The sequence below is a fragment of the Vulpes vulpes genome, chromosome 1 (genome assembly GCF_048418805.1).
Source record: "Vulpes vulpes isolate BD-2025 chromosome 1, VulVul3, whole genome shotgun sequence".
NCBI classification, from domain to species: domain Eukaryota; kingdom Metazoa; phylum Chordata; class Mammalia; order Carnivora; family Canidae; genus Vulpes; species Vulpes vulpes.
The window spans coordinates 151,103,221-151,115,183 of record NC_132780.1 but is presented as its reverse complement, the minus strand read 5'-3'; the positions used below and the strand labels follow the sequence as shown (position 1 = coordinate 151,115,183).

Sequence of the window (11,963 nt, the reverse complement as noted above, 5' to 3'; positions counted from 1 at the left end):
AGAGCCCAAACCAGTGTATAAATTGGAATAAAGGATAAAAATGTTGAGCTGGTAACAAGAAGGGAGAACCAGAATATTGGCATGTCATAAAGGACATGTATAGATTCTGAAATATAAACAGCTTTCAGGTGTTGAGCTCAGGAAACTGAGAAGATAATGGTACTGAAATATATGTTGCAACTGGAGAAATTACCTTGCTTTGGTAAATCAGAAAACAATATTGTGATATCACTTTAGGTAACAGTAAGACATCCAACTGTATATATTCAATGTAGAGATTATTCTCCGGAAACACTGAACAGCCCTAAATAAAAGAGCTATTTTACTGACATTCAGGCAACTTTCAATAAAACTGTCAAGACTAGCCAATCACTCTCCTGTAAACTCAGCTGTTGATAAATATTTCCCATGCAATTTCCAATAAGCATTAGAGTCCCTCATTTTTAAACAAATTCACAGCATAAGATCAGCAGACATCTGAAGAAAGTTAGAAGATGGCTTAAAAAAGCTTAAAAGCTTAGATGCAAAACAGAGACCAAAACAAACAGGAAACAGGCACCTGGAGGAAACAGACATTGCACAGAGAAGAATAAATATAAAAACAGAGACACAAAAATACTATAATTAATATCTTCAAAGAAAAAGAGAAAATGATGCATCTATAAAACACAAACAGGATGCATTGAAAATGGTACAAGTAGAAGACATTCAAAATATTTGATAGCAAAATTTTAAAAAGAAGTTGTAATAGATGTGTTAGAATAAACAACTGAGGAAAATCCCCCAGGCAGTACAATGCCACTCAGCCCCAAACAGAAAATCAGAAGAAAAAAAAAAATACAATGGGAGCAGAAACCTAGTTAGTAAGAGCCTGAGAGAGAGAGATAAAGAGAGAGAATAGAGACAACTGAAGAGAGGAAATGATCCAAGAATAAATAAGAAAATGTCCCAGAATTGAAATATAGATTTGGATTGCCTAGAACAATACATTTTTAAAAAGCCTACACTTAGAAACATAATAAATTTTAGAATAGCAGGGGATGGAAGAGAAACCTTAGAAGTTTCCAGAAAGAGAAAAAAAGTTACATAAGAATGTGAATAACAATTGTTTGAGACTTCTCAAACAACAGTAATTTTGATTGCCAGGCAGTGCCTTTCAAAGTTGGAGGAAAGATGATTCGATTTAGAGTTCCATCCCCAGTTAAGCCATTAATCACCTAAATTATAAATTTTATATTTATAAATTATATTTTTAAAACATTTTTATAAAAATATAAATTTTAAAATTCCATACTGATGGAAATTGTTCTTGAGCAAACATAAGAGAAAAACTAGGACTTGAAAAAAAAAAAAAAGAAGGAAAAATGGGATTAAATGAGATTTAAGAAATTGTGGCTCAAACTACCCAGGGGTATGGGAAATTGCAGGACCCCAGCAGTGCTTCAAGTTAAAGATCTGCTAGTCTGGATGGGACATGACAGATTACTGGTAGTAAATGAGCATTTGGAAAAGTTGTTCATGTGCTAAGAAATCTGTAGAATCAACTGGAAAAAAAATAGCAATAGATAAATAAGAAACAAAGACAATGAAAAAACCAAAACCAAATGGTCATTATTAACTTCATTATATAAATAGGAAGCATATTATAAATGACTCCGTGGCCCATCAATGATCAATTCTGACATAATTTCAATAATGTAAACTGAGACTTCTCCCTGAACAAATAACTGTGATAAAACTGTACTGGGTGAATGGCAACTAGGAGGGCAAGTAGATATGGGTGAATAGGAAATGTAACCCTTCAATTATCATAGTATAGAGTCAAGAGATAAAATCTAAAAGTGATAAAGTGAGCATTCATAGTATAATCACATTATGTAAGAGAATGTAGTAACTATCAGAAGAACTAGCTGAGAGAATTAAATAACTAACTGTATCTGGAGATGAGGATCCAGGAATGGATACAGGTGGAGAACAAAGATTGATCAAGGCTTGAGCTGAGATCAAGAGTCAGATAGTCTTCAAGTCTGATTAGAGATGGTACCCAGAAGCCAACAACTTCAGTGAAACTTATGTTTAAAGTAGCTTTTATAGAAACCATAAGATTAAAAAAAAAAAAAAAAGCTTATAAAGCTCTCTCTCAGTCAAATTTGTGGACCATATTTACTAAATATGTTCCAGATTTTCACATGACAATATCAAATGAGGGTATCCAATTTATTTTTATTTATTTAATTTTTTGGGTATCCAATTTATAATTTGATTTGTACATATTGATTAAAAATGTCTATGTGTTTTGTCTTATCAATGTTAGTATCATGATAAGACAAAACACTTGTGTTTTTCTGATAAAACTGTCATCATGAGTGAACTGCCACACAATGTAGGAGTATGGTGAGTGCAGACAACAGGCCTCTTTGGAAATGCTTGGAGTTTAAAATATGAAGACATTTTATGGCAAAGAATTTTGAATTAAAGAAGGTGGCATTTTGATTTGGGGTATGAGGAAGATTATGGCAATATTGGAAAAGGAAACAATTTTACCCTAAAATAAGTCAACTTTTAATCAGTTTCTACAAAAACTGGTTCATGACTGTTACATCAAATCCTGTTACAATACTATTAATACGAAAGGTTCATAATAATTAGAAAAAAAAGATAATCATTTTTTTAAAGAAGTATATTTACAATTAACATGTAATAATAAGGCAAGCAGAATTGGTACATAAGAATTTTGGTGAATTTTTATCATCTGCGGTCCTAGGCATTCTATATTCACTTTTATAAACAGTAACTTAAATTCTGCCTCTGTCTTATGATATACATAGACAAAGAGGTTTTGTTGCTGCTGTTTGTTTTTCCCAACAGCCTTTTAAAGTAATTCAGGCATAGTCATCTCAACATACAGAACCTATTAATGCCTAGTGGTAGCAAAACAAAGTTAAGGCGAATTTATTGTTCAAGGTAATCTTAAAAGTCAAGTTAAATAATAAAAATAAAGCATCCATTATGATGAGATTAACTAATAAATACCATTCTATAAGTTAACTCCTAATTTTAATTAAAATTTCAATTAAAAACCCTATAAAACCAATGTGTCTGAAGAAATACATACATGTATAATGAGTCTTTAAAAGCACTCATTAATTTCAAGCACTGGTTGTAATTTCTGTTCTTAACAAGTTTTCCTTTAGAACTCCAAATGGCTCTTTCAAAAAAGGTCCCTGAGCTTAAAGGGAAAGTTGGCAGGGAGTAACAACTAAAACATTCCTAAAATAATAGGTGACTTTAGGGGCTATGATGCATTTACTCCTTTAATTCTTACACCAATGACATGAGATAGGCTCTAGGATTATCATTACTTTACAGAGGAGTAAAGGTAAGTGCAACCAAGATGAGTAACTTGCCTACGGCCAATCACTTCAACATGTTATCTCCTTCTTGTGGACTTTTTAAATTCTTAAGAGAAAGGGTAAAAGTTTTCCCTCGTCCTATTTATACCCACAGCTCTCCTGGCTCCTTCCACAGTCTTTAGTAATGAGTTTGTGCTGCCCTGGTGACCTAGTAGTTTGCATGTGCTTGTTGGTATTTTTATCTGCCTGTTGATATAATCTTATTGTTTATCCCATTTAGGACTGATTCCCAGAATTTACAAGAGACTATTAGGGTAGCCCTTGTACTCTGGAGACAGCAGGGCTCAGACTGGGCTGCCAGGGCTGCCAGGGCTGGACTGCTTCTGACCTTTAGCTGTGGAGTTTTTAGACTAGTCACTTAACCTTCTGGAACTTCAGGTTCATCATTTATAAATGTAGATGAGAACAGCTGCCCTCTACATAAGTAGTAAGGATTGGGGGATGGCATAATGCAAAAGAGCCAAGCTGGAACAGAGTAGATATTCCACCAGTGGTAGCCTTCAAATATGCCAGAAAATAGTAACCCAAGTAACCTTGTCTAATATCTACTAAGGGATTTTAAATAGCCTGACTCTAAAATGCTTTTTTGGGTAGCACTATATATAATGACTACATGATGATAACCATCAGATTCTTAATAATACTAAAATAAGGACAATCCATATGTCAAGTTGCTCAAAGTGATAAAGTACTTCTAATTTTACGAGCAATTATTATTATTAAGTCCATACCAAGACTGTTTTTGTAAGGAGTAAAATCACTCCTAGCATTACAGAACTGTAAGGAACCTGAAATATTAGTCACAATCACCCCCCCCAACCCCAAATTTGGGGATGAAGAACTTGGAGCCCAAGAAAGTTATATGACTTGCCCAATGTCTAATGTTCTTTAAAGCACAACCAGAACTAAAACCCAAGTCTCCAAGCTTCCATGCAAAGTTTTTTTTCTTTTTTTCTAAGAAATAAGTAAATAGATTATATTAAAATTTAAAACTAATAAATTCTATAAATGAATGATAATGCTGGAGGTAAACATAATGATCTTACCTGTAGGAACCATACATAACTTTCTGGCAGTCAATTAACAAAAATTTCTGTTCCAATTTTCCATGAAATTTTGCTCCTGTTTTGGAAAGATAATCTTGGCCTTTTACTGTCCGCACTCGAATATTCTAGAATTACATGTAAATATAAAGTAAAATTATAACTTGAAAAGAGATATTTTGAAAGTGAAATACATGTCAATGTATAATCTTAGTACCAAAAGAGTATATTGAAATAATGTTTTAAAACACATAACAGCAACAACAAAAAATGGCAAAAGCAAATTTTAAAACATCACCCAAAAAAGAAATACTCAGGAAAAAGTCACTTAAAATATGTACTTTGACATAACATAAATAGGAGCCATTATTTTATATTTTACACAGGATGACTTCATAAATCACCCGGGATCCCATGTAAGAGAACCTTTCAGGTTACAGGTAGCAATGATTCCACAATAACTACGATTAAAATCCATGTTCCTTTTAAAAGTCAAATGTAACTGAAAACACTATGCCTAACGATTGTGATAAGCAACATCTGCTGAGTGAAAGAATCACTTGAGTCAGTGGTTTCAGGGTTATGCATGGAGAAATTGAAGCACTCATTCTGACTGAGCAAAGTTAATTCAGAAGCTTAAGTGCCCCATCGTCAAGAAAAGCACCTTATAAAACCATCATGAAGACGTGTGTTTTCAGCCACATTCCAAAAAGTACAAGGGTACCCTTCTGTGATCAAGCATTATACTACCTTATATATACTAATGCATATTTGTATACGTTTTTATTTTTGGTGTAATACAGCTTACCTTGCCTTAAATTCAACTGAGATAAAAATTGGTACACAAAAGGGACCCCTGGGTTGCTCAGTGGTTGAGCATTTGCCTTTGGCTCAGGGTGTGATCCTGGTGTCCCGGGATTGAGTCCCACATCAGACTCCTCGTGGGAAGCCTGCTTCTCCCTCTGCCTATGTCTCTGCCTCTCTTTTTCTGTGTCTCTCATGAATAAATAAATAAAATCTTTTAAAAAAATGGTACACAAAATATTTGAAGAACAAACAAACAAAGATGGAATTCTTACCCTGAGTCGTTGAACTTGACAGCCCTGTTTTTCAGTCATATTTAGGAAATGATTAAAGTTGGACTCATCAAGCAGAATGTATATAGATATTCCTCGAGTTGATGCCTCTACTATTTCTTTGAAAATGTCCACATCTGTAAATATATCCATCACTAAAGCAATGACCTATTAAAAATGAGAATGTGAAACAATTTTAGATACCCAGTAGGGAAAGGTTTAGAAATTGTTTGTTTTCAATAATAACTGGATAAAAGAAAATAATCAAATACATAATATTTATAAATATATACACAATATGTTTGCAGTTTCCTAAAGATGCAAAGATGCAAAATAAACAAGTGACTACATACACATTTGAAGAACTAAGTAATTTCATACTGACTTTAAGTCAAAGGGGATCTTCACTCAGCCTGTGTCTCTGCCTCTCTCTCTCTCTGTGTGTGTCTTTCACAGATAAATAAATCTTTTTAAAAATGGGGGATCTTCGGGATCCCTGGGTGGCACAGCGGTTTGACGCCTGCCTTTGGCCCAGGGCGCGATCCTGGAGACCCGGGATCGAATCCCACGTCGGGCTCCTGGTGCATGGAGCCTGCTTCTCCCTCTGCCTGTGTCTCTGCCTCTCTCTCTCTCTCTCTCTCTCTCTGTGAGACTATCATTAAAAAAAAAAAGGGGGGGGGGATCTTCATTTCAGTAGGATGCTGAACAAAGGGCAAACCCAAATCACAGTTGAAAGGATGCAAGTAGGGTAGTAGTAGAAGACAGGAAGATTGAAGGTGGAAACCAGTGTTACAAATTTTTGTGGGAAACATTTCAGGGGAAAAATAAGCTTTCTGAAACTAGTTGTTAGTAATAAATGTCTTGCAGTACTGAGAATGAGAAAAAAAAATCTTATAGAAATACAAATATAGCTAGGAAGCAGCCAAAGCTGCGAAAAGGTATACAGCTTGAAGACTAGAAAATTAAATACATGTGCCTAAAATGAGCTTAGCAGGCAAAATAAGCAGAATAAACAAAAGAAAGAAAATGGACAAAAAGGCAGTAAAATTAAGAAGATGAACACAGAAATTTCCTGAAGAACAGATCCCTAAAATGGAGAGAGTCCAAGTTAACTGTTGGCAACAAAACCAATATTGACTCTGAGAAGCAGTGGAGTAAAATAAAGCTTAAAGAAAGGGGAAATCATTTCACTGACCACCTACTATGTGCTAGACAAGAACAAAAAATTCCTGCCCTTGGTGAAGATTACATTTAGGTCAGGGAAGAAACCATAAATAGAGTAATTCAGTAATAAGCTACAATTTTTTTTAAAAAAGAGTTATTTCAGAAAGAGAGATTGCATGTCGGTGTATGCATATATAGGGCCAGGGGCAGGGGAAGAGGGATAAGCAGACTCCTGGCCAAGCATGGAGAATGACACAGGGCTTGATCTCATGACCCTGAGATCACGACTTGAGCCAAAATCAAGAGGTAGACGGGGCAAATGAGCCACCCAGGTGCCCCTATACGATGAGAAGTTTATTTGGAAAAAAAAATAGAAAAGAATAAGGGGATCATGAGCCCCAAGAAATTGAGAAGGTAAGGTTTGGGACTTTCTAGATAGATCTCTTTGATAAAGTGTCCTTTGAGCAAAGACAATTAAAAGGAACTGAGTTAGTTATCAACATGGATATCCTGAGAAACTGTGTTCTAGGCAGGGAGTACTAGCAGTGCAAAGGCCGAACATCAGGAATTTGCCTGGTATATTTAAGAAACAGCAAGGAGACAGCAGAAATGAAATGAAATCACAATGCCTTGAAGGTATTATAAAGCCGTCAGGCTTCCATCTGAGTAAGATTGTAAGCTATAAGCAGCTCATCAGTTAAGGCAATATGCAATCTGATTTATGTTTGAAAAGGACTGTTCTGTCTACCGTATTGATTCTAAGGGTGGGAATCAGGGTGGAAACAGAGAGGCCAGTAAGAATCACTGGAGCAATTTAAGTGAGGGGTGATGGTGGCTAGGAGGAGGATGGTCCTGGTCCTAATCACCATCAATGATGAAGACAAATGGCCAAATGCTGGATATCTTTGAGCCAAAGGATTTCTGAATGGATTGAAAATAGGATGTTAGGGGATCCCTGGGTGGCTCAGCTGTTTAGCACCTGCCTTTGGCCCAGGGCGTGATCCTGGAGTCCTGGGATCCAGTCCTACATCAGGCTCCCTGCATAGAGCCTGCTTCTCCCTCTGCCTGTGTCTCTGCCCCCACCCCTGTCTCATGAATAAATAAATAAAATCTTAAAAGGAAAAAGAAAAAAAATAGGATGTTAGAAGAAAAGAGGGGAAATAGAAGGTGACTAAAATTTTTAGTCTCACCCACCTGAAGAACCAAGTTGTCACCTACTGAGATGGGGAAGAATGCAGCTACACTAAATCTTAGGCAGAAGATTAAAATGGCTAGTTAAGTTCAAGGGGCCAAGTGGAATGCTAAGTAGAGAAGTCTAGGCTAGAGATGTCAATTGGGTATCAGTTGTGCAGAGATAACAATTAAATCCAAGTAACCAAGGGAGACTAGTTTAAATAGAAAAGGAAACCAAGGATTCAGCCCTGGGACAAGAGAGAGTGCCAACAAAGAACACTCTAGTTTTGGTGGAGTGGTAAGAGCAAAAGCCCTACTGTAAGGGATTCAAAAGGGAATGGGAAGACAGATACTGGAAAGCAGTATGCAACTCTTTGAGTAAGCTGACTATAATAAGCAGCAGAGAAATGAAGAGGTAGCTGTGGGTAGAGCTGGGTCAAGAGGAGTTTTACTTTTCTGTTTTAAGGTGAGAGAAATAACAGCATGTCTGTATGCTAATGGAATGAGTGCAAATGAATGATGTAAGAGATATGGGGAAGAAAAGAATTTCTGAAGCAATGTATTATTAGGCAATAAAAGAGAAAAGCTAGTGTAAAAAATAATTAGAGCACAAGAATAAAGACCAGTAAAAGATCATCTATAATATCAAGACAGAAGACCAAGGGTGCAGATGCTGGTGGAAAGGCAGGTGTGGTAGTGATGCTGTGCAAGTTCTCTGGTGAATGCTTCAATTTTTTCCATGAACTGGGAAGCAAAACTTCAACTGAGAAGACCCTAGATTATGGAAGACATGTTAAAAGATGACAAAAGGGGTATTTAGTAATCATCTAGGATGGTAGGAAACAGAATAAACTATAGAAATACAGTATAATTACAGGGCAGTATTAAGGATTCACTAAATTACAAACTTAAAATGAGAACAGAAGGGGTGCCTGGGTGGCTCATTGGTTGAGCATCTGCCTTTGGCTCAGGTTGTGATCCCAGGATCCTGGGATCGAGTACCATATCAGGCTCCCCAAGGGGAGACTGCTTCTTCTTCTTCTGCCTATGTCTCTGCCTCTCTCTCTCTCTCTGTGTGTGTGTGTCTCTCATGAATAAATAAAATCTTTAGAAAAATAAAAAAATGAAATGAGAACAGTCAATGTGGTTGTGAATTATTCTCCAACTTTATTCAGCTGCAGGGATGTCATCATGGAGCAGGCAGAGAGTTTTGACCTAATCCTGGATGTAGTTATAGCCATGAGAGTACAATGGAGTGAAAGAAGGAAGGGGAACTGAGGACATAGGTAATGGGAAGAGCTAAAGTGACTGGTCATAGGATATAAAATAAACATCATGGGTATGAGATGCAGTGAAATGGGAATGGAATCAATGAATTTGTAAAGTCTTGAGGGGGTTAAAAAACAAATATTAATAAATTATTATTTTTTATGTTGACACTAATATAATAGTAATAAAAGTCCTATCTTTTAAATATACATATTAACATATTAATATAGCTACAGATGAAATGATACACTGCCTTGTATTTTTTTCACACTGTAGTTGAAACAAAATTGGCAATGAATTGATAATTGTTGAAACTGGCTGATGGTACATGAGGGTTCTATATACTTTTGGAAACTTCCACAGCACAAAGTTTAAAAAATAAATAAACACAGGAATATTAGATGTTAGCAGGTACCGAAGGGAGTAAGTCATAAATATATAGAGAAGTGATAGTCAGATGGGGGATACCTGAATTAGGTCCTATAGGACTTGCAATTATAGGTTATGTTGCTATCAAGGATATGACTGGGAGTCAACAGCTGAGGTATATGTAGGACAAGATCATGGGAAGCAAGGAATTGGATTTTAGAAGCATCTCTTAATATACAGCTAAGAAAGGATTAGCATTGGAAAGAGTGATAGAGACCAAGGAACAAAAATTGTCAGGAAATGAGCGAGGATGGAATAGACACCTGGCAACAATAACTAGGAAAATGTAATGGACATATCATGAATATGTTAAAAGATGAAGAAAGTCATGGATGATATATATGTAAAATTGTTTCTATTTACTCTAATGAGATGTTATAACAAAATACTGGACCATATCCAAATTATACAAGTTGACGACATTCTTCAATCTACCTATGAAACATACTTCAATCAGCTATTTTCTGGGAAGAACAATTTCAATCATTCTAGTAGCCTCACATGACCCTTTTGTTACTTATGAATGGTATGAGGTGTCAGAAGAAGGAAAAAAAAGTGATAATAACCTCATTCATGTCTTGTGCATATTCTTTATAAAACTAAATTTGTGAAAAAATCTTCATACCACGTCAAAATTATTAATTAATGCATTCCCTCTGCAATAATAAGTGGTACGTTGGTGTAGAATACCCATGTAAGGAAAAGAAAATGTCCATATTATAAACTTATTTTACATAATAACTTCTAAAAATATAAAAAAAATAATAAAAATAAAAAAATAAAAATATATGTCTGGAGCAGTCTAACACTGCTTTTTTTTAACTAGGGAGGAATTTTTTTAAAAAATAAGGAAACATTATTATACAACATGGTATTGTTTAAGAAATTAATCAGCACATCTAAAGAATTTATCTTTTATTTGCTAGAGTCTCATGTAATAAATTAATTAAGACTTTGGAAATAAACAAAGTCAATATACAAATATTACCAGGATAAATAAAAGTTTCTGTTTGCAAAAAGGTAATTGAAGTCAGTCAGCCAATGGATGATTCTAGAATACTAAATGTAGAACAAATTACAGTCTCTCTTGCATGACAGATAATACACTGGATCAGGATCCAAGAGACTAGATTACACATCTTTGACAAGCTTATCTGATGTCAACTGAGCCAGGTAGCTTATCAGAACTTCTGATTTCCCGCATCCTCATGAGATGGAAAATTACATAAAGTCTACAGAAAATTTCAGCTGTGCCAAGAAAAGCAAAATAGAATGTAGCTTTTTATTTTTATGGTGGGTTATATTCCTGGAGAGGAATAATAATTACTAATGAGGTATGCCAACCTGATCTGAAAGTATTACATTCCCAGGTAGTTAACTAAATCACACTGTGTTGTAGAAATGACCACAATGACTATCAATAATGAAAGAAAAATTATATACCTGATTAGCATAAGACTTTTCAAAAGGTAAATCAATTGATTTTCTAAGTCAATAAAGAAACCAGTCACACTCAATGGTATTCATTAAACTACTATGATGTTATATACTGTTTAAATTCTTATTTTGCTTCTTCATTAATTCCTGCTTTATTCTTACTGTGTAAATTGAAAAAAGTAAACAAATAAATATATTCATCAGCAACATGAGACCTAGGAAATCCTAGAAAGATATCCTGGGTCATTTTAAAAATCTGAGTTAAACCTCAGATCTTTTAGTAGTTTCAGAGAACCTGACTCAAAGACACTGGTTTTCACTTATCTTACAGTAACAAATTTTCCCAAAGTGACCCAGACACTATATTAAAATAATATGAATACTGACAATGAATTTTTCCTACGTTCATAATCATGACACAATTTAAGGCCATTCAGGAGATTATATAATCAGTTGTTAAGTAATATACTGTAAACATAATTTAGAGAAAGAAAAAAAATGCTCTATACATGCATGGTTGTTAGGGGTTGGGTACACAGCAGAAGGAAACAGACTACCAGAGCTTCATGGATAAGCCTTAAATAATGAGTAAAGATTACTTTAGCCATCCAAGCTAGAGAACCAGCATTGCAAAGACAAAAAGGGAAAGATTCGAATGAAGATGATAGCAATATTTTAAAAAATGTTTATTGAATTAACCTAAAGTTAAACACAAACGTCATTACTTATGAATATGGAATGGACTTAGTTAGGATTTATACAGGTTATGAAAGATCTTGAGAATCTGACAAATGTTTAGATTTGATCTGGAATGCAATATAAACCCTGGAAAATTAAATATCTGGTCAGAATAGTGTCCTGAGAAAATGAGTCTGAGAGCAATCTTCATATTGAAAGTACCTAAATTCCACTGAGTGATACTGACTAAAGATTATGAAGCCCCATTATTCTCATTATAA

The 11,963-nt window shown here is 34.9% G+C and overlaps 1 protein-coding gene across 2 annotated transcripts in view; it reads right to left on the bottom strand.

The window, feature by feature from the left end:
• The window catches only part of FAM83B (family with sequence similarity 83 member B), an 85,653-nt gene that overhangs the window by 7,727 nt on the left and 65,963 nt on the right, over positions 1-11,963 (bottom strand). For both annotated transcript variants that reach the window (XM_072734363.1, XM_072734361.1), the window contains exons 3-4: positions 5,536-5,700; positions 4,460-4,584 (exon numbers count right to left, since the gene is read on the bottom strand). In XM_072734363.1, coding sequence (XP_072590464.1) covers positions 4,460-4,584; positions 5,536-5,700 — 290 coding nt within the window. The remainder of the gene's footprint in view (positions 1-4,459; positions 4,585-5,535; positions 5,701-11,963) is intronic.